The 26,276-nt window shown below is 36.7% G+C and overlaps 1 protein-coding gene across 1 annotated transcript in view; it reads left to right on the forward strand.

Annotated features, from left to right (window-relative positions):
• The window catches only part of LOC110167177 (plectin-like), a 39,457-nt gene that overhangs the window by 12,389 nt on the left and 792 nt on the right, over positions 1 to 26,276 (forward strand). Inside the window, exons 2-21 of the mRNA XM_055157624.1 lie at positions 1,043 to 1,104; positions 4,880 to 4,969; positions 6,873 to 6,950; positions 7,278 to 7,370; positions 12,796 to 12,962; positions 18,048 to 18,163; positions 19,047 to 19,153; positions 19,267 to 19,386; positions 19,867 to 19,962; positions 20,292 to 20,419; positions 21,290 to 21,383; positions 21,838 to 21,992; positions 22,716 to 23,067; positions 23,805 to 23,882; positions 24,046 to 24,207; positions 24,293 to 24,397; positions 24,642 to 24,737; positions 24,818 to 24,943; positions 25,213 to 25,365; positions 26,027 to 26,181. Coding sequence (XP_055013599.1) covers positions 1,043 to 1,104; positions 4,880 to 4,969; positions 6,873 to 6,950; positions 7,278 to 7,370; positions 12,796 to 12,962; positions 18,048 to 18,163; positions 19,047 to 19,153; positions 19,267 to 19,386; positions 19,867 to 19,962; positions 20,292 to 20,419; positions 21,290 to 21,383; positions 21,838 to 21,992; positions 22,716 to 23,067; positions 23,805 to 23,882; positions 24,046 to 24,207; positions 24,293 to 24,397; positions 24,642 to 24,737; positions 24,818 to 24,943; positions 25,213 to 25,365; positions 26,027 to 26,181 — 2,533 coding nt within the window. The remainder of the gene's footprint in view (positions 1 to 1,042; positions 1,105 to 4,879; positions 4,970 to 6,872; positions 6,951 to 7,277; positions 7,371 to 12,795; positions 12,963 to 18,047; positions 18,164 to 19,046; positions 19,154 to 19,266; positions 19,387 to 19,866; positions 19,963 to 20,291; positions 20,420 to 21,289; positions 21,384 to 21,837; positions 21,993 to 22,715; positions 23,068 to 23,804; positions 23,883 to 24,045; positions 24,208 to 24,292; positions 24,398 to 24,641; positions 24,738 to 24,817; positions 24,944 to 25,212; positions 25,366 to 26,026; positions 26,182 to 26,276) is intronic.

The following is a 26,276-nucleotide window of genomic DNA, read 5'->3' on the forward strand; positions in this document are numbered from 1 at the left end:
ATATTGATGGTCAAGTTTGCCTTTTTACATACACTTCCCATTGTTTACATCAGGTACATTTATGTAATATTCTCCTTGTTTTGACTGACTTTCACCCACCTGTACTGTAAAACTATCCCCTCCTGATAATTATCTGTTCACGCCACATTGACTCCACACAGTCCGCGTCCCGCATGGGTTCACTGTGGTATGCAGCATGCCTCCTGCCTGATTCACTGCTGAACCAAACCCAAAACTCCAGAAATAAAAGGACGAGGTGGGACATGTCAGGAGCAGAAGTGTTTTCATTTTGATTTATTTTTTGTTTTATTTTTTATTTGCAGTTACAGAAACATAAAGGGTATTTTACTGTGGGTTGTATGTAAGCTCAATAAGTTGTTTTTTATGAGAAGTGTAACAGTGCAAACAAAAATGCAAACTTAACCGTGCAGTAGAGATGGACAGATCCAGTACTGATATCCCATGTTGGTTCTAATAGTGAAAGATTTGGTGGATTGTATATCATATATTCTGAATTTTGATTCATCCTGTTCAAACATTTAAATTGATGTATTAAAAAATTGCTGGTTGTAGTCCTTTCAAAAAGTTTCATAATGTTTTAAATTTTACTTGCTGTTCTATAGTTACTTAAAGGATAATTAACAACTACTTAACACAGTTGTATGAGTTTTTTTTATTTTTGTTTTAAGAAATAAATGCAGTTTTCAGTCTCTGTACTGCTAAGAGATATTTAAAACTATAGTGTCGGAATCGGTATCGGAACTGAAAACTCTGGATCAGTGCATCCCTACCAAGTAGTGTAATCAATGGTGAACTTTACCACTGAAATTGGTAAACATTACAATTTCATATATTGTAATCTGGCACATGGGCTGTAAACATGTGAGGTCTGTAGTCAATAGTATCAATTATAAAACAGTTAGACCACATTTACATGAGGGTACTATTCAATCAGTGTATGCTTTATTTGTATGAAACCTGAAAGCATCAGTAATTTAAAATCCATGTTATTAAAAGTTTCAATTTTCTTTGTGTTTTTCAGATGAGCGGGACAGAGTTCAGAAAAAGACATTTACAAAATGGGTCAACAAACATCTGATAAAGGTAAGATTGAGATGAAACCTGGAACTAAACCTGGACTAGAACAGAACTAAACTAAGACGTAAACTTCAAAGCGTTATCAAACCAGAACATATATGTACGCTCCCATTTTTATATCATAGACTAAATGACCAAACCAAAACTTTAGAAGCAGTGTCTTTGTTAAAGGTGCACTGTGTACTTTTTCTGTTTGTCTCCATGGAGATATTATGGTCCTTATTCCACAGTATGGAAATAAACTTTGCAACTACAATAGAGACATGTTTTAGTCCTCTTTGGTTAGATCTATGGAGAAGTCAGCCTGTACATGGTAACAATTCATGTGTTTTAAGGTATTTTTGAGCCGGTAATTGAGCAAAAGTAAGAGAGATATATTTAATGTCCTACTGTGGAGCATTCCCGGAAAAAAACATCTCCATGGAGACAAGCAAGCAGAACCTCCCCCTTAGAAGTTACATAGTGCACCTTTAAAATTGAAGTGGATAAATAACCTGTTGTGATGACTGACAGTTTTCATTCAAATTTGTTAATTTTACAATAATTCGTTTACAAAACAAAACTATAGCTTACATCTCTTCTCTGGTTTATGTTTACATCATTGAACAGAAGGGCTCCAGATGTCCTTGTATAATTCCAATAACAGTCTGTTCTAATTTCTCTCTGGGATACAAAAGTTTCTGACAGGGAGTTCTTACCTGGAAAAACATAGCTTTTTTTTTTTTTTTTTTTTTTTTTTTTGCGTAAAACTATTTGGAAAAGACCAAAGATGTGATAGAAAACAGAAATGCCGACGTTTGGTGTGAGTCATGATCACCTGCAGACAGTTTAAATCGTCCAAAAAATAAAAATAAAAGTGGTTCTGCTATGGACAGGTTTAACATCTGCTCCCCAGACGCGAGAGAAATCTGAACTTTGCTACTTTGTGTTAATGTTAAATGTAGTTTACACTAAAGAGGTTATAGGATCCTGAGGGACATATGGTAGTAATGCAATGTAATGTGTCTTGTATTGTATTGTATTATAAGATAACAAGTATTGTCTTAAACTAATACAACTCATTTTTATGTTAAAGGTGGGCTCACACACACTCATAGAACTATAGTTACATAAAGTAACTGTAATTTCTACACTATGCAAAATTAACTTGTGAGCTTTAAGCCATGTTATAATGTCTTTACCTTCTTCTAAAAAACATACCTAGAGTTGTGTTTTGTTTCATTCACACAATAGTAGTAACTTTGCATTATTAGTCAGGCTACATCTCCAAAGCTCAAAAAGCTCTGTTCCACCTTATGTTGTCATGAAGTGGTAGTTTTCAAGTTAACAGCTCCTTTTACTTTGAGTTCAGTAGAGATTGGCAATTCCAGTGCTGAAACATCCTAGTGAAGGTGTATGGAGTTTAAAAACACAGAGGAGCACCATGGCATCATAAGGTGGAAAAATAGTGTTTTCTGTTTGAAAGAAGAATGCAGAGTAAATATGCAGGATTTGTGTATTTAACATATATGAATGAAACAAAATACTCTAGGTACAGTATGTTTGTGATGAGGAAACAACATTATAACATAGAACAGAAAATAGTGTAATATGGGCCCTTTAATTATCTTCACTATCTACCATCTATCTTTAATTGGTTTCAGCTTGCCTTTATATTTTTAGAGTATTGTGCTGGTGTGTGCATAATAATAACTGGTAACAGTTCAAATTAGTTTTCAAACAATAAACTGACTTTTAAATAAAATAAAATGTAATAATGATTGCTGCAATTAAATGTAATAAAACATAGATTGTATGTTTTGTTTTGTGGAGCAGCTTCACATTATTTTTCCATAAACTGAATCTCATTAGACAAAGCTACATTGAAGTCAAATCATTAAGTTTATACAGATTAGTGCTCAGACTTTGTGTTCAGTTTCTTGGTTCGGACTTTCCTCAGACTCTGGTCCAATGTCCTGGTGTGGGTCTCATGTGGGTTGGTGCTCTGGTTCTGGAACTCTGTGATTTTTGGACCAAAGCCCCAAAACAGGATCATAAGACTCCACAGGCCATGTACTATTCGGCAAGTTTATTAATAGCCACAGTGCACTTTCTACATGAATTTGCATCTCCAATATTAGTCCTGGTTTAGTTTTAGGTTAGTCTTGGTTTAGTCCCATTTAAGTCCATGGTTAGGCTTGGTTTAGTCCTAGGTTTAGGCTTTGGTTAAACCTGGTTTTGTCCTGTTTAAAATCTTGGTCAGGCCTGGTTTAGTCCCTTATTATACCTGGTTTAGTCCTGGTTTGGTCCTTGGTTGGATCTCATTTAGTCCTGATTTAGTCCTTGATTAGACCTGCTTGAGACCTGGTTTAGTCCTGATTTAGTCCTTGGTTTACTCCTAGGTTTAGTATTTGGTTAGGGTTTCACCTCATTAAACTTAACCTGATTTTGTCCTGTTTTAAATCTTGGTTATGCCTGATTTAGGCCTTTATTGTTCTTGGTTTAGTCCATGTTTGGTCCTTGGCTGGATCTGGGTTAGTCTAGGTGTAGTCCTGGTTGAGGCCTGGTCGAGATCTCATTTAGTCCTGGTTTAGTCCTTGATTGGTCCTTGTTTAAGCCTGGTTTAGTCAAATGGACAGTACTTTTGAATTGCTGATGTTATAGTTATATCTTTATAAAATTTATTGAAAAGACTTATAGTATAATTTTGTTAAACTGTTGGGTCAAATTACACATCATTGTCCTCATTCTATTTTCTCATAAACCCTCTCAGTTTTGTGTTTTTTCTCATGCGCTCTTGTCTTCTTCCATCTTCTCCTCCCTTTCTCTCTCTCTGTCTTTTCCTCTGTCAGCACTGGAAAGCTGAGGTAGGTGCAGCCTGGACCATGGAGTGGAGTTTTTGGACATATTTTTGCATGTCCCCCAAAATAATAGTTAAAGATTTCTCCTAAATCTTTCACCCTTCCCTCCTTTTTATCTAATTTCTTTGTCCATCACCATGTTCCTCTAATTATTTTTGTCTAGTTATTTTGTTCACTTTGTGCAGTCATAACATTTGAGTTGCTGAAGTTTGAGAATTTTATCTATGCTGCTTCTTGCTACAATATAAGTCATTTATCTACAGTATTTTGGAGATTACAATTGTGATTCTTAACCCCAAGATAATCAAATAAACTGTTGATTTTTAAATCATCTTTTCTTAAAGATGCACTGTGTAACTTTCTGATCAGGGGTGCGCCACCTGCTTGTGTCCATGAAGTTGTTTTTGCTTTACTCAGTGTGTTCCACAGTATAGTATTAACTCCATGGAGACAAGTTGGTTCTCCCAACAGGCCAAGTTAAAGGTCAGATCTGTGGAGAGGTGACCCAGCTCACTATGAATATACATATTTCTGAGACAGTAAAAACACATGGAGTTGTAGAGATGCAAAATAGAAACATTTAAAGCCATTCTGTGGCATTTCCATAGAGACAAGCAGGTGGAGAACCCTGCACCAGAAAAGTTACGCTGTGTACCTTTAATTTTATGCTAAATCTTACTAAACTGCAAATTGTTAGTAGTTATCAAAGTTAGCACTACTGTGTCAAAGCAACATGATGATGCTTTTGATCCTTCTGATAACCATGTAATGTTTTTCTTATTAATTATTAAGTATTACAAAAAAAGTTCAAATGTAGCTGAAATCAATTTATTGGAACCAACTTGAAAATGCCCAATGCGCTGTTGTGGTTGCCTTTAAATGATTTTTATTATAACCACCATTTGTGACTAAAAATCTGTCTTATATTTTTTTGTCTTTAGTCCCAGAGACACATCACAGACCTGTATGAAGACCTCCGAGATGGGCACAACCTTATCTCTCTGCTGGAGGTGCTCTCCGGAGAGACACTGGTGAGGAAAATTTCACTCTTTTGTTGTTTTTCTGTAAACCAAAAGTAGTCCAAATCATAGACTGTATAAAGAAAATTACTAAGGGAGCGTGACATCATCCGTAGCGTTTGGCACCAGTTAAATGAAGCTCATCAAAGCAAATTTGGTGCTGAGTTCCTTATAGGAATTTATTTACTGACAAAATAGCAAAATAAAAACACAACGATCATATAGAGCGGGTTAATATGACTATGAGTAACCGAGAGAGGGGTGACAATATTTCAGTGTAAAGTCAATTGGAGCCAGATTCGATGGAGCAGGAAGAGCACCCATGAACGCTTCCTATTTAGAACATGGCAGCTAGCAGGTTAACTATGTCTATTTATTAATACAGTCTATGGTTTCAACTCACAACTGAGTCTTCATCATGGTAAGATTTGAGATGCAGATGTTTGGACATTTTCAGACGAATTTCCCTTTAAAATTTACAAACTGCATCGTAAATAGCCTTGTTATTTAGGGGTAGACAGATCTACATCTTTCTTCAATAACAGTAACCTGCTCATTTAACCTATGTTTTATGTTTGTAATAATTTACTAGTGCATGTGGTTTACATTGAAGCTGTTGCACCCTTTGATTTTTAACCCTTACTGTGCGTTTTGTCTAACTTTTCACTAATTTGCATCCTCTTCTTCCATCGTAAACTTCACTGACTGGTTTGAGCGCTGGTTTTGTTTCTTTCTCTTCTTCCTGTTTGCTGACCCCTCTCACCTCTGCCCTCTACCCTTTGACCTTTCTTTGCGCTCGTTGCCATGGTAGCCCCGGGAGCGTGACGTTGTGAGGAGCTTGCGGTTGGTGAGTGGCGATCGAGCGGTGGGCGTGGCATGTGTGGCGCCCTCCGATGGCTGCTGCCAAGAACTGCATGTACCTCACTGACTCGCCTCTCTCCCACTCAGTGTCATTCATTTTTATATAAGCTTTATATAAGGTGTCATTTTAACTAAACAGCACTACATTTAATATTGTTTGAATGTTACAAGAAAAATGTGTGCATTATTCTTTCACTTCAAACTCGGTGGAGGTAAGATACTATTGTAGCCACAGCTGCCCTGGGGTAGACTGACGAGGCTGCCACTTTGGTGGCACTTTGGTGAGTGGCTAGCACTCACGCTTCACAGGGTTCGATTCCCAGGACACCCAGACTTTTCTGTGTGCATGTTCTCCCTGAATTGTGCAGTAAATATGCATAATCTCCAGCTAATGTAGTCCTGACTAAGTCTAGCAGCAAAATCAAAGATGGGTCCCCGGGTACTGCTGTGCCCGTTGCTCCTGAGGAGATGTGCTAGCAGTATTGAAGAATGGGTCAAATGCAGAGGACAAATGTCCCTGTAGGGAGGGATAAAGTGTACCTTAACCTTAAATATACTGCCCAAAGCCACAACAACAGTTGTTTATCTGTTTATAAGCTCTACCAACTGCTTTAAAAATATACTGTAAAATGTAAAAATAATGAAACATTTTCATGTGAGTTAGTATTGGGATTGATAATAGTTTTTAAATAATGCATAAGATCCATGAATCCAGTGCATGTTACATCCATCATTACATGTATGTCTGCCTGGATGTTTCAACATGCCTGTTAGAAAAAATATCAACAGTACTTTGAGTAATGTGAACTCCTTCCACTTAATGCACAGTTTTAACTTTAGTTTTTAAAATGTGCTGCTATTTCATTTGCAATTTATAAATTTACACCATGACTGCACATATATGTTCACTAGATGCAGTAGAAGTAGTCATGTATAAAGTGGGCATGGTCTTGTACACCTGCTCCTCAGTCATGGGGTTGTCTTGTTCGTTTAATTTGAAGTTAAGAGATTTTTGTCGCTAATGTAACACTTTTATTTTATTGTCCTTTTTCAGCCGAGGGAGAAAGGCAGAATGCGTTTCCACAAACTACAAAATGTACAGATCGCCCTGGACTTTCTCAAACACAGACAGGTCAGTACACAGTAAATATTTTTATTATGTTTATTTCTTTATGTTATTTTATACATGTTTCTGGTGGAGTGCATGTGTACTTGTCTCCATGGAGATGTTTTTGCTTTGCTTGGAATCTTCCACAGTATTGCATTACATTTGTCTTGCATTTACCATTGTGTCTTTAATTGCTTAGCAACATGCATTCTGACCTTGGTCTGTTTAAAGTAATACTAAAGAACATTTCAATAGAAAAAGCAATTACATCTCCATGGACACAAGCAACCCTCCACCAGAAAAGACACATTTTTAATTGACACTATATGTATGTTTTTTTTTATATTTCAGGTGAAGCTTGTGAACATCAGGAATGACGATATCGCAGATGGAAACCCAAAGCTCACCCTGGGCCTCATATGGACCATCATCCTCCACTTCCAGGTTTGTCAGCCTATACACACTTTATAACACAATAATAACAAAATATAAAGTAATTAAAGTGTTTTGCATCTTTCGTCATGCAGTTAAATAGTGTAGTAAATAGTGTAATAGTGATCTGATGGAGGGTTTGTCCTGAGCCACCATAATATAAAGATTTGATAACACATAATTTAAATGCAATCAAGTAATCTGTATTTTATTTTTATTTTATTTTATTAAGCACAGTGCATGTAGAGTGTGTAGCTAGTGCTAATTCTTATCTTCTGTCCTTGGTTGGGCTTTTTTCTACACTAAACAATTGAAGGTCATGATTTTGTGGGACTTCTAAAATCCCCCATAGTGATGTTTATAAGTGATGTTTTTCCAAAGGTTGCTGGGGTAAATACAGATAAAAGTTCATTTATTAAACCGTGCTGACAGTGAGGCTCCTATGGTGAAACTTGGCTGAGCACGTAGGCCGCTGTTGCCTTGAGGGAGTGAACCAGATCATATCTAACTCTGTCAATACACTCAAAGTCATTCACCTCTTTTTCTCTTCACTCTTTTTCACTTAGTTTATTTCGTACTCACTTTCTGGTTCAGTTTTGAATCTTAATAGTTTGTTCTAAAATGTAGCTTGAATAAAGGCATTTCAACAGAATTTTTAAAATGTTGATAGTTGAATCGTAGACAAGCTTTAAGACTTTATAAAATCTAAATACCCAACATGACTCTAAGCAATAAGCCATAATTTTCTTATGATTTTAATGTTACAAAAATAATAGAGCCAGAAGTACGCCCATGCTCACTTCCTGTTTGGAAAATGATGGCTAGCAGGTTAGCTATGTGCAATTATAGGAGCACCCAGCCACCCTGTGGAGGAAACTCATTTCAACCGCTTGTATCTGCAATCTTGTCCTTTCGATCATTACCCAGAGCTCTTGACCATTGGTGAGGGTAGGAATGTAGATTGACCGGTAAATCGAGAGCTTTGCCTTTCGGCTCAGCTCCCTCTTCACCATAACGGTACCATACAGCGACCGCATCACTGCCGGCGCTGCACTGTCAATCTCACTCTCCACCCCCCCTCACTCGTGAACAAGACCCCGAGATACTTGAACTCCGCTACTTGAGTCAAGGACTCTTCACCCACCCGGAAAGGGCAAGCCACCGTTTTCTGGTCGAGAACCATGGCCTCAGATTTGGAGGAGCTGATCTTTGTCCCAGCCGTTTCACACTTGGCTGCAAACTGCCCCAGTGCACACTGCAGATCCTGGCATGATGGAGCCAACAGGACAACATCAGCTGCGAACAGCAGAGATGAGATCCTGTGGTCCCCAAACCGGACCCCCTCCGGCCCCTGACTGCGCCTAGAAATTCTGTCCATAAATACAATGAACGGAACCGGTGACAAAGGGCAGCCCTGGCGGAGTCCAACATGCACCGGGAACAGGTCTGACTTACTGCCGGCAATGCGAACACAGCTCCTGCTCCAGTCATACTCAATACATACATCAATGTATCATTTATTTAAAAATGTATTGGGTGATAATTCTGTACTTTTACTTTTTAAGAGTTACTTTTTTATTTACTTGAATGGATTGCAAAAGCATGATCTAATTATTATTATCCAAAGTTTTTCATAAAAGATGAAATATAAACCCCCCTAGTTAATTCTTATCTAACAAAAATAGTCTGTTGGAAATGCTACCCTTTTATACACTGTTCCATTGTTTTGTAGCTATTAAAGCTATAGCACAACTGTTCCTTTGTTCAAATTTATTGTTCCTTTGGGCAACCAGTTTTAAGTATACCCCATTCTCATAAGCGAATTCAATTTAATGACCCTTTAGGGCAAATAAAATATATTCTGTGATTATTTTAACTGCTTGCATGCATTCAAATCAGCTGAGTCACATTTCCTGAGCCTTGCACCTTTGTTTACAATAGGGACCAGGCATTGACCACTATTACATAACACTACACACTGTTTGACATGCATTTTAAACATTTTCATTACAGCATGATTAGTTCGCTTCCGGGCAGAGCGCAGGAAAATCGAACGCGCTTTCAAGGCTCACTCAACAGATTTGATTTAGTTTTGTTGACAGAGCAGTTACAGTAGAAGCAGGGAGTTAAAATTGCATGTAGTCAGACATTTGGTAATACTTAAAACCTCCATATATACAAGATTTAAGTGTTTCAAGACTAAACAATGAAAGCAAGGTTTAATTTGGTGTATCCTGTTCGTATTCTCAAGTTTAAAGAGGTTTATTGATTCATGTGGCGCTGGGTTACTGCGTTGGCTTACAATAAAGAGAAGAAGGCCTTGAATTCAACGTAAACAGATCAAATCAGAGTACGGCTCCCACATCTGGTCCTCTCAAAGCAGATGTTAGTTTCATATGTGGGTAGAGTAGTCAGAAATGTACCGCTTAAAGTACTGTTACTTCATTGTAATATTACTCAAGTAGAAGTTCAAGGTAGTGGTCCAAGAACTGACTCAATTACTATAAAAACATTTTTGGTAAGAATTGCAAAAGTAACTAAGCTTGTCTAAGGTTAATGTAACAATGTGACAAACCATGAAAAAGTGCAACTAAATCTAATGTGTTAAAAGGATGGGCACAAAATGATGAAAAAAAAACATATTTGAAAAATCAGTGCTCACAACATTTATGTTCAAATCATAATATAAACTGTCAGCGTTAACTTTTTAAATGTGCAAGGTTTGTGTGTTAACTATGTGAATGAAACACCACACAACTCCTGGTATGTTTGTGTTTGTGATGAGGAAACAACATTATAACATAGATTAGAAAATAACATAATATGGGCCCTTCAGAGATTAACATAATAAAAATAATACTCTAAAATATGATGAATCTATTGTAAGTTATACATATTTTCATCACATTGCTAAACTTTACTCCGGATGTGGAATCCTTGGGAGTGCACAGTGGAGGAGTCTTCATGCTTTGATGGTTTTGATGGTGAGTTTGGGTTCTGGCTCTTCATCCTGCATGACTCACTCGTCCCATGTGAAGTTGGTGGGACAGATGCGTAACTCCAGCTCCCAAAAAAACTGTGGAAAATTTCAAGCCCACTGCAATGTACAGGGTTTCCCACACTAAATGAGTCAGGAGGAGGCAGTGAGCCCTTGGATGTGTAAATTTATGGCCTTTTAAGACTTGATTACCAAAATTTCTTACTATCCTTTATGCAACTGCCAGTGGAAATGTGTAATTGAGATTTCGATATTATAGCTTTAAGTATCTGCCGATTCCCAATATAAACCGGCACTGATAATACAAAGACAAAAAATATACGATGAGGCCCAGATTTTAATTAACATTTTGCATTCCAGTGATTTTCCAACACTTACCATATTCACTTTAAATGTTAGTTAATTGTCATCTTGAAAATAATCTTTCTCTAAAATAATCCTAATGTACAATTACGACCAGTTCTAAACTCAAACCATGGTGTGTAATTGGCAGCTAACACTGTGTTCAAGCCCGATCTATAGACCAGGACTAAACTAGGACTAGAACAGGACCAAACCAAGACTACATCAGGACTAAACTAGGATTAAACCAGGACTATTTCTGGAAAAGTGCAAACGCAGTCTTAGTGAATAACTTTAATGCATTGTAAAACAGGGGAACAACTTTTATTTCTGCACGTATTAGTCACCATGAACAATAGTGACTTCCTCAAACCTCTCTGTTCCCAGGAGTTTAAACATTAACAATAAAAATAACAGCAGTTTAATACAGTTTATAGAAGGAGCAGCTAAAGAAGGGAGTACTTTGACTCATAGTTATTCTTCTCTCACACAGCTTTGGGGGTTCCCATTAGAAAAGAGCAAAGAGGAAGAAGTTAAATTTTTTCCGCCCTCCGCCCTTTTCCTCATCTGTCCAAGTGAAATTATAACTTCTGCTCTGAGTCATGTAAGAAATAACACCAGCAGGAGCACAAACTGTTTCCATAGAAGACTCCAAAGAGCTGAAAAACCTGTGGTTATTTACAGAATCCTCCCCAAAATGTGAATGTTTTATAACTGCACATTTTTCAAGCAGATAAAAATGACTTTAATCTTATTCTCATATCAAGAATTGAATTTTCAGCATTAAGATTTTCAAATTCATGATTTGGCATTAAATTTACTTATCTTACATTTATGCAATTAGTGTTTTAATTTTTCAAAAATCTGACCAGTATTTTGATGTCTCAATGGAGTGAGAAAGTTTAAAGCCATGCTGTGGAACATTCCAGCAAATAGCAAAAGAAAATTTTATTCTGTCAACTGTGCAAAACTTTTTTGATTGAACCAAGCAGCTTCTTCAGTTCTGAAACAAAAACTTTTGTCCACTTGACAGGCATCCAGGTAAATCAATGCATCTCCATAGAAACGTGAGCCATCCCTCAGAAAAGTTACATAGTTTTACTTACTAACTTACTTATTTACTTACTTACTAACAGACACCATACATTTTATTCTGATAATGAACTTTTACACTTGAACAGTTATAGCAACTATAACAAAATTTTCTTGTTAACTTTGCCCTCAAAATCACTGCTGCTCCAGTGTTTTTAGTGGGCGGATTCAGGGAGCTGTAAAACTTTGTCTCTGAGGCATTTTCTGTTTATTGTTGTTTAACTAAATAAATAAACGTTTGTGGTGGTTCAAACTCAGGCACGTTATGTTCTCTGTAAGTGAAAGCCGTGGGTTAAACTGTGACTCATCTCAATATGGAAGAAATCAGCCTTTAGGAAAATACACTTTCCTACCCCTGGTTCAACATGCCAACTGCTCTTAATATAAAGGGAAAAGTTATATATATGCCACCAAGAATAACATTTTAAAGTGAAAACTAGAAGCTATATAAAAATAGGCCCACAAAGTGACACTGATTAAAGTTGAAAAGCTATTTTATACAAATGCTTTTTTAAGAGTGCCCCACAGCAAGGAATAAGAGTTTCTCTGCTTTGAATTTGGGGAATGAATGAATAATGTAATGTATATCAAACCAACAAACATTTACCTCATCAAAAACAGACCTTGAGTTGGGTATGGTTTCATTCACACAGTAATCCTTTGTTATTAGTTCATATCTACATTGACAAAGCTCAAAATGCTCCGTTCCACCTTGTCATGTCATGTAGCGATAGTTTTTGAGTTAATAGCTAACTTTCACTGTTAGTTCAGAAGAGATCGGCAATTCCAGGGCTGAAATTTATCCAAATGATTGTAGTGAAGGTGTGAACTCCAGGTATGGTTGCAATAAGGAAACAACATTATAACATAGATCAGAAAATAGTGTAATATTCGTCCTTTAATTATAAAACTTTATACATATATACAAATCGGATACAAATTTCTTCTTATTTACATTATCTACTACCCTAAAATTCTTACTAATGTCTCTTATTCTCTCCTCAGATCTCGGACATCCAGGTGAACGGTCAGTCCGATGACATGACGGCCAAAGAGCGTCTGCTGCTGTGGTCCCAGAGGATGGTGGAGGGTTACCAAGGCCTCCGCTGCGAAAACTTCACCTCGAGCTGGAGGGATGGAAAACTCTTCAACGCCATCATTCACAGGCACAGGTCAGAGGAGTCAGAGGTCAGGGGTCAGAGCAGGGGTTGAGGGCTATACATGGGTTCAGGATGATGAAGTGATTCTCCAAATTTGAGACAGAGTCCAAATTTGCTCATGTCTACCGTCCTCAAAATGGCACCATGTAACAGGAAGCTGAACCCAATGGCTCACACTGCTGATTATTATGATACCAAAATATTCTATTAGGGCTGCAACTCCTAATAATTATTTTTCTTATCAGTTTATTTTCTTGATTAGTCATAGTGGTTAAACTCCTATAGGCCAGTGTACATTATATTTTGTTGTTGTTGTTGTTGTTGTCATTTTAGGTTTTGTGGTTGGAGAAATATGGCAGGATAATGGACATTGTCACTAATGTAATTAAACAGGGACACTCTGGACGCTCTGCATTGTATTCTACAGTGACAGTGTGAACAACAAATATATTCGATTACACAGAGGCAAGGCAGGTTTATTTATATAGCACAATTTGTACACAAAGTGATTCAAAGTCCTTTACAGAATAAGGAAGACATCAAAATCACAATACAGATCAATCAGAATGTAAATAATTAACGGTGTAAATAATTAAAGGTGTATTGTGTAACTTTTGTGGTGCAGGGTCTATCATACTGTAGAATATTCCAGGCAGAGCAGTGACATCTCAAAAACCAAAAAGTTACACAGTGCACCTGCACTTACACATAACACATACCATAAAGGCTTATCTAATATCTAATATCCAGTACACATGTCACTGTCTTTCAACTTCAGCACAGAGTTAAACCACCAAATACCACTATTGAAATAAAGGTTTTCAGGTACATTTTTTCAATTATTTTGACATAAGCTGGTGTAGAAAGGGCTTGTCCGAACTTGAATCATGCCACACCGTAGGGCACCCATCTTTCACAGAAGGTTTAAATAATATTACAGATGACCTTTTAGTCTGATCTCTGTTATATAACCACTCATCTATCTGTCTTTCAAATGTCAAAGCAAAGAAAGCACGAAACGTACACACCAGAATGCATAAAATTTTAATTGCTCATATTTTGTTTAGATTATTTTAAACTTTAATTTTAAAGTGCCTATTCTGAATTGTTGATTATATTTGGTTATATTAAACATGATTAAATATGGATCTTTTTAAATTAATGTTTTTAAATTAATTAAGATATGAGTTTTTATTTATTGATTGATTTATTTGTCTATTTTTGTTTTAGTTCTGTAAAATATTAAATTTAATACAAAAAACAGTGGAAAAAAGCATTAATCTAAATATACATTAAAGTTCACAGCCATTGTATGTAATATCAGAGGCACTAAATATGTCCATATAATTCAAGCATATCATAAAACATTTAACATGGCTATATTGAATTTCTACATTTATTTTTAGATTCAGATAGGGTGTCAAGCTAAAATCTTCATAGAAAATGTTCAACATTTCAAAGTAAACACAGTGTTGTACAAACTGCCAGCCTCCAGCGATGAGAGATTTATGCTCAAAGACACAGAATTTGGTCGTAGGTGGAGGTACTTTAAAGTCTTGGGGCTTAGTCTCAAAGTTCGTGGCTCTGTTGAACGTAAAAATACCAGGTTTAAACTTTGACTTTTCGAGTGACATTAAGACCAAAATAGAACCAAATTAAACTTAGACACTTTAAAGGGCCCACATTATATTATTATCTGATCTATCTTATAATGTTGTTTCATGGAGTTGTGTTTCGTTTTATTCACACATGTTTGAGTAATCCTTTATTATTCCGCTTAAATCAGTAGAGATAGGAAATTCCAGGACTGAAACCATCCAAATGATTCTAGTAAAGATGTATGGAGTAAAATACATAGTGGAGCACTTTTTGAATGACCATCTCACCAGGTAGAAATGAGTGTTTTCTGTTTGAGAGAAGAACTCACCCTAAATATGCAGGATTTGTGTGTTAAAAATGTGTGAATGAAACAAAACATAACTCCAGGAGGTCTGTTTAATGATGATGAAGAAACAACATTATAACATAGATTAGAAAATGGCATAATATAGGCCCTCTAAATGACAAGTTTATATTGTTTATGTTCAGGAAATGTATGTTGGAAACTATTTCATTTATATTTAGTAAGACAATATAAAATTAAATGGGAAATTGTGATCGATCAAAATGAAGGAAAACATTTGATAAATTTTTTTGCCATTTCGCCTAGCCCTAGTTTGACCTATACACTGTGTAATGTTTTACCACATCTTGAAAACCACTGGCTTCTTGGTGTGGGCGCATCATATAAATGTTAAAAGATCTTCCCCCGGGGGACCATATTTGACAGACAGGTTTCTGCAAATCGCTTGTTCAAACTCCACGTCGCAGATTCTTGAGAGCAGAGATGAAGTAGCATCTGCAGAAGTGCTGCAGTCGAAAGAAGACATTTGGATAACTTTCATATGCATTTTTAGATATTTTTTCGTAGATTTCAAATCTTAAAAACATCGCCAAAATGTTAAAACTGAAAAGAAGATTTAGTAGCAAGAGGCGTTTGAACAGCGCATCGAGCAGCACTGCAGGATCCATCAGTGATTTGGATGATAAAGTTATTATGCTTTGTGAGGACATCCCAGCGGAGACTTCTTTTGATTCAGGAAGAGGATCGCAAAGTCCAGGAGTCAGGTCCAGTCCTGGTTACCAAAGTGAGGACCAGGAGGGACCAGCAAAACCGGGTTCAGATTCTCAGATAGTCCAGCTGAGTCGAGACAGGACTTCCTTCAGGAGAGCGTGCTACATAGATGGATATCCTCGCAAAGGGAGATACAGCCAGAAAGTTGAACAAGTGTATGAGCTCTATTATTATTCCTCTTAGATTAGATTATTATGGACTGTATCTGATTATAGTCGATGGTGGAATGTAACAATGTCCAAGTACTGTACTTAAGTAGATTTTATAGTGGATATTTTTACTTCTCTACATTTGAGAAGCAGTATCTGTACTTTCTACTTCACTACATTTTTGAACAGGACTGAAAAGTAAAAAGTAGTCTACTTTTATGTGATTTTTAGAGGTTATTTTACTTACTTTATTTTATTTGTGGTAACATTCTGACTAAAGCTTTTGAGTTCAAGCTTTGGCTTTGATACACAAAATCCTTGAGAAAATTAAGGAAGTTGTATGAAAATACTCCTCTTAGATCAGATTAGAGTATTATGGATTGCATTTCATTATATTAGACATATTACAACATAGTAGTGAAATATACATATTAGTGAAATATATATGAATGTAATTCAAAAATTTTGAAAAAAAATTCAAGCATGAAACCTGGAAAATTTTTAAATGTCACTGCATATGGGTGTTTCTTATTTAAAGAAAGTTATAAATATTAACTGTATTTTTATTGAGCTAGACTGTGAACAGATTAAAGGTGCTCTATGCAACTTTTCTGGTAAGGGAGACGTCGCCTTCATGTTACCATGGACCGTATATACCTTGCATTTATTCAGTTTTCATTTCATTGCTAAAAACAATTACAGTTTTTTTATGCATCCTTACTATGAACAGGGTCGGTCTGGTTGTGTTGTCTGCTTGTCTCCAGGGAGATGCGTTTTAAGCCATACTGTCAAACATTACAGGCAAAGCAACATCATCTCCATTCAGAGAATTAAGCAGTTGACTCTTCACCAGAAAAGCTATGTCGTGCACGTTTAAAGCCTTAGTTGAAATTTATAAATGGCACTTTTCTGTTTTTTTCAAATGAACTATTTTTAACTCGCCATTTGAGGTCTATCTTTTAAAAATAGGTTAAGATTTCTGAGTTGTAATTTTAATACACATTTTTGAATCATAATCAGCTCAATCTTTGCACCAACAGGTCTGTGGCATTTAACATTTTTTGGCTTTACGAGTTTGTTTGCATCTTTCTTTATAGCGCAACATTTGAGGAGAACATATATGATGGTTATAAAGAGGCTTGCTCGTGCTTGACTTTAATGTATTATAGGCCTGAAGCTACTTAAAATATGGAGTGAATGAATGTTATCTAATCTGACAATCATCTCATAGGAATGATGGCTAAAAGGCTTTGACCTACAAAAATATTTAGAGCAACTTTTACATTTTCAACTGTCAAAATTAAATATGTACGACAGGTTTTTTTGTTTTTTTGTTTTCTTTTGTTCAAAGCTTTGTTATTAGGTCTGGGAATCAGGGTCCCTCAGGATTCGATATGATACAGAATATATGGCTCACGATATTATCACAATTTGGCAATACATGTGACAGTCAATATTTTCATCATCCAAACAATAAAGTGAATATGTCAACTGTAGTGCATAAACAAGTTTCCTTCCACTAAATAAGCAACAAATTGTATGATATTTCAGTATTTTCAAAAGTTCTTTTTGACCGAGTTAAAACAAGAAACTGGATTCAACCAATTAAATAGCACAATGGACGTTGTTTAGGGATTGGGCCCATTAACTTGCTATGTAATGATTAATTCTACATTCGCACTAGTACCTTCACCACATAAAACCTGAACTAGACCAGGATTAAACTGGGACTAGAGCTGGACCAACTCAAATCCACACGAGGAATAAAATGGGCTCAAAATAAATAGCTGAATAAATAAATGTGTGAACATACTCTTAAAATCTTTTCACTTAACAGTAATTGTGACAGAATGATTGAGCAATGCTGTCGCTTTGAATATTATTTAAAAAATAAATAAATAAATAAAATCTTCTTCTGACAGAGAAGATAGTTTTAGCTTGTGGACTGGCTTTTTAACAGCTTAAAAATATCTACATTTTGACAGTTTACCATAACATTAAAATTAAAAAAATTAAAAATGCAGTTTAGAGACGTCACATGAGTTCAGTACCTTCTTGAGTTTCAGCTTCTTGTTTATAGGCGACATTTTGAGGACTTTGAACATATGAATTGTTCAATGCTATGGTGATGGTGTTATTGTTTCATCTCTCATGGATTGCTGTGTTTGTTACCTGAAAGCAGAAAATATAATTCAGTACTTAATCTGACATTAAATATCTGAAAATGTAATCTATGGGAAGTGTTTAATAATATTGCGTTGTTTTGTGTTTCAGGCCAAACTTGATCGACATGGGGAAAGTGTACAGACAGACAAACCAGGAGAATCTGGAGCAGGCCTTCACCATCGCAGAGAGAGAGCTGGGAGTCACACGGCTGCTCGACCCCGAAGGTTTGATGGAAAAAAATATATTTTTTTTTAGTTTTGGTGTAAAACAGACACTGATGCTAATCTATGGCCATAAAATGATAACAATTGTTTTGAGGGTTAGCAAAGAACTGTAAATATGACAGAATATGATGTACACCGATGTTTAGTTGTCCCTTTAAGGATTATCAAACACTTAAATCATATTTTACATTTTAAGGTGCATTTACTTTAAAGCGCTCTATGTAACTTTTCTGGTGGAGGATCTACCATTTTAGCCCTTTTCCATGGAGATGTCAGTGCTTTGCATGGGATATTCCACAGTATAGTATGAAATGTGTCTATCTCCTTAGAGACAAACAGGTGACACTACCAGGTAGTGTTTGACAAAGTATTATTATGATAAACACAATATCATACAGTGGAACATCTTAGGTAAAGCAATGACATATTCTTTGGGAACGTGAGACTGTACATATAAATGGACATAGCTAAACCTCTAGCTGCCACATTACAATTAGGATATGGGCATGGGCATGCTTCTGGCTCCATCAACTGTGGCTCCATTTGACTTTACATTGAAAAACGCTGCCCCTCTCTCCATAAGCTCAACTTTAATTTCACTATTTTGTCCATAAATAAATTCCTATTCCTAATATAGGACTGGCTCCAAAGTTGTGTCAATAAATAAGTGCTAGAGCCTCCTGAGCATCATTTGACTGGAGCCAAACTCTATAGGTGACGTCACTTCTTTTTACAGTCTATGGTGGAGAAACATGCAGGTACTAGATCACCCACCAGAAACACGCGTAGTTTTCCTTTGATACAGACTGGAAATAAACAAAATTATTTTAAAATGGGACAATAGTAATCAGTTTATTAAATCTACCTGTTCCCTCTCTCGCAGATGTGGATGTGCCCCATCCTGATGAGAAGTCCATCATCACTTATGTCTCGTCTCTTTACGACGCCATGCCCCGAGTCCCAGATGCCCAGGACGGAGTAAGGGCCAACGTGAGCACCAGTTTATCTGTAATCCCCAAATACTCCCCATATTAACAGTATCAATACTTTCAGTACACAGGACTTACGCCTGATGCTCTGTATACTTTGTGTACTGCGTGTAGGAGCTGGAGCTGCGCTGGCAGGAGTATTATGAGCTGGTGACGATGCTGCAGCAGTGGATGAGGCATCACATCCTGGTGTTTGAAGAGAAGAAGTTCCCCACCAGCTACGAGGAGATCGAGGTGAGAGATATCAGAGAGTTAATACAATACAATATAATAAATATGTTAAATATGTACTATATAGGGCCCATATTACACTGTTTTCTGACCTGTGTTATAATGTTATTTCCAAACAACAACATACCTGGAGTTATCTTTTGTTTTTTTCACACATGTTTAGCACACAAACCCTGCATATTTTGGCTGTTTTTAAACTCCATACACCTTCACTAGAATCATTTGAACAATTTCAACTCTGGAACTGTCAATTTCTACTGAAACTTAAAATGTAGCTGTTAACTTGAAAACTACCACTTCATGATTTCACAAGGTGGAACAGGAGCATTCTCAGCTTTGGAGATGTCGACAGCTTAAGAATAAAGGGTTACTCAAATATGTGTGAATGAAACAAAAACAATGTTTAGAATCTCTTTTACAGACTTGCCTCTATTAATAAAGTGTGTTGGCAGGTGTTATCTAAATTTCTGTCTGTTTTTTCAGGTTTTGTGGCGTCAGTTCCTCAAGTTCAAAGAGACCGAGCTCCCAGCGAAAGAATCAGACAAAAACCGTTCCAAACACATCTTCAAGTCTTTTGAAGTGCGTTTTATCAATGATACAGTTTAATTAAGTTTTTATTGACGTGAAATCAGTTTTTACATCACAGACATGGTTTAGCCTTTTGTCTAGGTTTAAGCTGAAATGTGAAAAACACTGTGTTATGTGTTCACCTTTTTGTACAACTTGATCTTTGCGAGAGTATCTTTGTTTAGGTCAGTTATGATTGCACAGTGAAGATATCTGTGTAATTTAATAAGAGTCCTCATTAATGTTATATAGTAAATTGATTGTATCTAAAGGCAAATACAAACAGACAGTATATCTCTTGCAATTCCTCATTATTGACGCTTTCGTCTCTGTGTCTGTAGGGGGCAGTGCAGGCCGGACAGGTGAAGGTGCCCCCTAGTTATCACCCGTTTGACGTGGAAAAGGAGTGGGGACGCCTTCATGTGGCCATCCTGGAGAGAGAGCGCCTGCTCCGGATCGAGTTTGAGCGGTAACTGAGACCATTTGGTTGTTTTTATTTCACTTTATCTCTTCCATTTCCATGGAATCTTGTATAGTGTTGGTATAAATAATACTATAGAAGGAGTTTGTTAAATATGAAAATGTGGGGGTGACCTTTGTTGTAAACTTCCAAATAAGGGTTCAAAATTATATTTCTGCATTTCTGTGAACATGTTATGCTCAAATTTAGATAGATATCTTAAACGTCAACTAATTATGTCTTAACACATCTCAGTTTGACATAATATACTATAATTTAGTTTATTTTAATGCAATTCATAAGAAAATGGGTCAACAATTATTTTTCATTATTTGAGGGAAAAGAAATACTACCAGAAGGGAAACAAAAACTAAACAAAAATTGCTTTATTGGTTTATATTTTTTTCCCACCTTCTGTATCTAGACCAACTTCTGTCACATGTTTTTAGTGTTTCCCTAATGCCATGAAAGCAAAAAGAAAATGACTCATTCCCAAATGATGAAGCGATCATAAAATACAGCTTTGTCGAACGGAAAGTAGAACAATCTCTTTTGGGCAAACCACATGACAACTCTGCTATCACCATAGCAACAGCCAACAATCCTAATTTTGAGAAATGTTGTTTAATCACAAGGCCGAGCAGGGCGTAGCTTTTCTATTTCTTTTTTCCATGGCTTACCAAAGCAAATCACAGTTACATTTCAGTTAGTGGACAGAGAAACAAGGCAAAACTTTAAAATGGCTTTTATGCAACAAGGATATGCATTAAAATATCTGTATAGGAGTAGGGCAGAGTATGTTTTTTTTATTTATTGACTGAAATTGCATAGTGAGTTTTACTGTGGTTGAAATTACATAATTTTTTTCATTCATTTCAGATTGGAGAGACTTCAGAGGGTTGTTAGCAAGGTCCAAATGGAGTCAGGAGTCTGTGAGGAGCAACTGAACCAGGTGGAGGCACTGCTGCAACAGGTAAATAGAGAAAGTTAAAGGTGCACTTTGTAACTTTTCTGGTAGAGGATCTACCATCTGCTTGTCTCACAATGATGTCATTGCTTTGCCTGGTATGTTCCACAGTATGGCTTTAAACAAATATATCATGTATGTATTCATTTAGAGGTGTTTTTATTTCTCAAAGCTACCACAAAGACACGCAATCTTACCCTAAGTGGGCCCAGTTCTCCACAGATCTGACCTGTAACTTGGCCTGGTGGTGTGGTTCCTTGTCTCCATGGAGATAGCTAAAATAAATGCCATACTGTGGAACATTCAATGAAAAAAAATAACATGTACATGGAGTCAAGCAGGTGGCGGACCCTCTATCAGAAAAGTTACACAATGCACCTTAAAATAAATAAGTTGTATTTTCCCATCAAGTGACTTTTGATGGTAACGTGAGTTTAAATTAATTTGTTTTTTGTTTTAGGATGTGAGATCTATGGGAGCTGGAAAACCTCCTCAGCATTCTGGAGAAGTGGAGGCAGATCTGGAAAAGGCTGAGGGAATGATCCGCCTTCTGTTCAATGATGTGCAGCTGCTTAAAGACGGGCGCCACCTACAGGCAGAGCAGATGTATCGCAGGTAACATTAGACACTAGGAGTAAACTGATATATGATAAATGTTTAAGAGGAAATTAATTCCATATATAGAAATAATTATCATACAAAATAGTTATTCAAAGGTTTCAGTTTAGCTCCTGAAGACAGCACTAATTTTTCATTATTCTGAAAGGGAGGTTCTGATCTGGTTAACATGCATATGATAATAATGTATTTTTATGCTTCCCTTTTTTTCTTTTTTTTTTAAACTTTTTCACAATTTTTCCTTATGCCATGAGGTTATTAAGAAAAAATGGACCAGCAATTCAAATAACAAAGTCTCTTAAACAGTGAAATATTTGAGCTCATTGTTGGATGGCAAATTGTTTGTTTTTTTCACATCATAGATTGTATAAAGAAATAAATTAAATGAATGTGAAGTCACCAATACCCTTCGGCTCCAGTCAAATGAAGCTCACAGGGTCTAGTAGTTATAGTGAGCAAATTTGGAGTCAAGATCCATAAGGAATTTAAACACCAGATTCATGTAGGGCTATGAACATAGTAATATGAACATTTTAAAACCAAAATGACGAGTCTGACAGCAGCAGTTACAGAGAGAGTTACAGAGTGAGTCGATGGAGCTGGAAGCGCCCTAATGCTCACTTCCTATTTGGAATGAGGCAACTAGCAGGCTAGCTATGTCGATTTATGTATACATTCTATGTTCTTTAACTAAACCTGCTTTTCCTCTTCCTTTTTCAGGGTCTACCGTCTCCACGAGCGCTTGGTGAACCTCCGCAGCGAGTACAACCTGCGCCTCAAGTCTGGAATCACCGTCACCCAAATCCCAATGACTCAAATCCCCATGACCCAGGTCCAGATGGGGCAGGTCCAGCAGACTTCATCAGCCAGGGTGAGACCAGAGCTGGATGAGGTCACCATGAGGTACATCCAGGACCTGTTGGGATGGGTGGAGGAGAATCAGAAGCGCGTGGACGAGGGCGAGTGGGGGTCCGATCTGCCCACCGTGGAGTCCCAGCTGGGCAGTCACCGTGGTCTGCACCAGTCCATAGAAGATTTCAGGGCCAAGATCGAGAGGGCTAAGGCGGATGAGGTAATGTTTGGCGATGAAGGGAAATTTGTTGGATTTTTGCACAGTTTGAAAGCAAATTCCTAATTTTTAACTGTCCTAACAACTATAGACAATTACAGAAATTATACTCCAACTGCTTGCTTGTCTCCATGGATATGTAATTTCTTTACCCGGAATGTTCCATAGCATGGCATTAAACATATCTCCCTTGCACTTGTTCAATTACAGATGTTTTATAGCTCAAAAATACCTTAAAAACATGAATCCTTACAGTGTGCAGGCTTGCTTCTCCATAGATCTGACAATTAACCTGTCTCTATTGTGATTACCAAGTTTAATGAGAGTGACAGTAGCTCAGTTGGTAGAGTGTTTGTCCACTGATCTGAAGGTTGTCAGTCCTGCTCTCGACATAAACATCATTGGTTTAAGTGGTCAGATCCACTGACCTACATGTAAAGCGCTTTGAGTGCCTTGAAGGTGGAAATTTGCTATATAAAAATATGACCATTTACTATTATTTCCATACTGTGGAATAATCAAGGCAAAACAATAATATCTCCATGGAGACCCTCCACCAGAAAAGTTATATAGTGCACCTTTCATTACACAACAAAACACAGCCATTTATATTCTACTGTAGTCTAGATATGGGTTAACAGAATGACAGAGAGACACTTTATTTGCTATATTTTGTCATTTTAAAAGTGTATACCAGTAATCATTTTAATTACTTAATTTAAATTTCCCTTTCGTTTCAGAGTCAGATCTCCCCTGTGAGTAAAGCTGCCTACCGTGACTATCTGAGCAAACTGGAGCAGCAGTACGGAAAACTCCTGGTAAGATTAAATCTCTCAAATACAATTATATGTTGTAACATCGCTGTACTAATCATTAGTAAAAATGACATTAGAATAATCTAAAACTGTAAAATCATTTATAAACCACACAAAAAATATCTCAAAATAAATAAATATAACATCAAAACTGTCCCTTTGGCAGAGTGCTTCCAAGTCCCGTCTGCGTTACCTGACGGAGCTCCACACCTTTGTTACCGCGGCAACCAAAGAGCTGATGTGGTTGAATGAGAAAGAAGAGGAAGAGGTCAACTACGACTGGAGTGAACGCAATACCAACATGACGGCCAAGAAGGAAAACTACTCTGTGAGAAACAATAATTAATAAATTTGGCTTGTATTTTGTCTTATTAAATGCATTTTGGTCTAATTTTTCAATATTTTTTTGTCAGGGTCTGATGAGAGACTTGGAGCTCAGGGAGAAAAAGGTGAATGGGGTCCAGACCTCAGGAGACAAACTGCTCAGAGATGGACATCCAGCCAAGAAAACCATAGAGGTGAGTCAAATGCTTAAAAAAAACATAAATAAATTAGTTAAAAAATATATTTTGATATGATGCCCTTTAAAGGGCCCATATTACGCTATTTTCTGATCTCTGTTATAATGTTGTTTCCTTATCAGAAACATACTTGAAGTCGTGATTTGTTTCATTCACACATTTAGAGTTGGAGTAACCCTAATATGGACCCTTTAAATGTATGAATTCATTGCTCAATTTACTAAAATATATTCTCATTCAGGCCTTCACTGCAGCTCTTCAAACTCAGTGGAGCTGGATCCTTCAGTTGTGCTGCTGCATCGAGACTCACCTCAAAGAAAACACTGCCTACTTCCAGGTTTGAACCTTAACAAGCTTAAACCTTAATTATTTTATAGTTAATCTATATTTTATGACTAACTTCCTGTTTTGTTTTAGTTTTTCTCTGATGTGAAGGAGGCTGAGGAGAGGATGAAGAAGATGGAGGAAACGATGAAGAAAAAATACATCTGTGAACGGTCTGTGACAGTGACCAGACTGGAGGACTTGCTCCAGGATGCTGCTGTGGGTGCAATTAATCATTACTATAACCTATTTAGGTAGCATTAATTGGTGATGATTTATAATAAGTTGAATTACTTGGTTTACTAAATCTTAATCTTTAATCTTTATTTCTTTTTATTGCCTTTTATTAATGATCATGTTCAGATCAAGATCAGATATTCATATATACTGTATATATAACATAGATTTTTCACACAATTAAACATGCATTTATTTCAGCGGTAACATTGTATCTTATATTTTTATATTGTTTTGTTACTTGTCTCCAGGATGAGAAGGAGCAGCTCTCTGAGTTTAAGACCCACATCGAGGGTTTGAAGCGCAGAGCCAAAACTGTGGTCCAACTCAAACCTCGAAATCCAGCCTCTCCCATCAAGGGCAAGCAGCCGATACAGGCCGTGTGTGACTTCAAGCAGATGGAGGTAAAATATATCTTTATATTAGATTACATTAAGTTAGGTATACTTTATTGTGTCCAATCTTGAACCAGAGCGCCTGTAGGAAATCCATCCAGTGAGGGAGAACATAAAAAGCCACATCATTTTCAAATCCAGGACCTTTTTGCTGTGAGACCTTTGCCCAAACCATCTCTTACTTTGTTTCAATACAAATACAAATACAAAATGTTGACTGTCTCTTTCCATTCTACTCTATTTCGTCCTATTTGTATTTTTAGTGACACCATACAATATATGTATGTGTATTGGCGGAAAGAGAGGGACTTGTTCAACAGATCCAACTAAGTCAGTTCTTTCTGTTCAGATTATGTTAAAATAAGGTTCAGATTAAAGTATAACTTGAGCCTCAAACAGAGCTTTGCTTACAGTTATTATGACATCCCTAGGAAATGTTTATGACATCAGCGGCATAGTATGGATTCTTATTGAACACAATACATAAAAAAAACTAATATTTTAGGTGGATAGAATTCGCCCATCTTTGATTTCAGTAAAGCCTAAATTATTTCCATTAACAGATTGCCAAATATTCTTGCAATATTCACATACTTCATTCATGTACCTTCAGTCAATATTCACATCTTAATAAATGTGACTAAACTTTACTGTGTTCTGTTTTGTTCAGATCACGGTGCACAGAGGAGATGAGTGTGCTCTGTTGAATAACTCACAGCCGTATCAGTGGAGGGTCCTGAACGACAAAGGCAGTGAATCAGTGGTCCCCTCCATTTGCTTCCTGGTTCCACCGACCAATAAGGACGCAGTCAACTCTGTCGCCGGGTAAATCTATATCTAAATCTCTATTATAATTGATTCTCACTGAGGTACATAATTGGTGAGAAGTCTTGGTTTAGACCTTAGAACTTTATTACAAA

Source organism: Boleophthalmus pectinirostris, unplaced genomic scaffold (assembly GCF_026225935.1).
Source record: "Boleophthalmus pectinirostris isolate CB_2022bp ecotype Guang Dong unplaced genomic scaffold, ASM2622593v1 HiC_scaffold_21, whole genome shotgun sequence".
Lineage (NCBI taxonomy): Eukaryota > Metazoa > Chordata > Actinopteri > Gobiiformes > Gobiidae > Boleophthalmus > Boleophthalmus pectinirostris.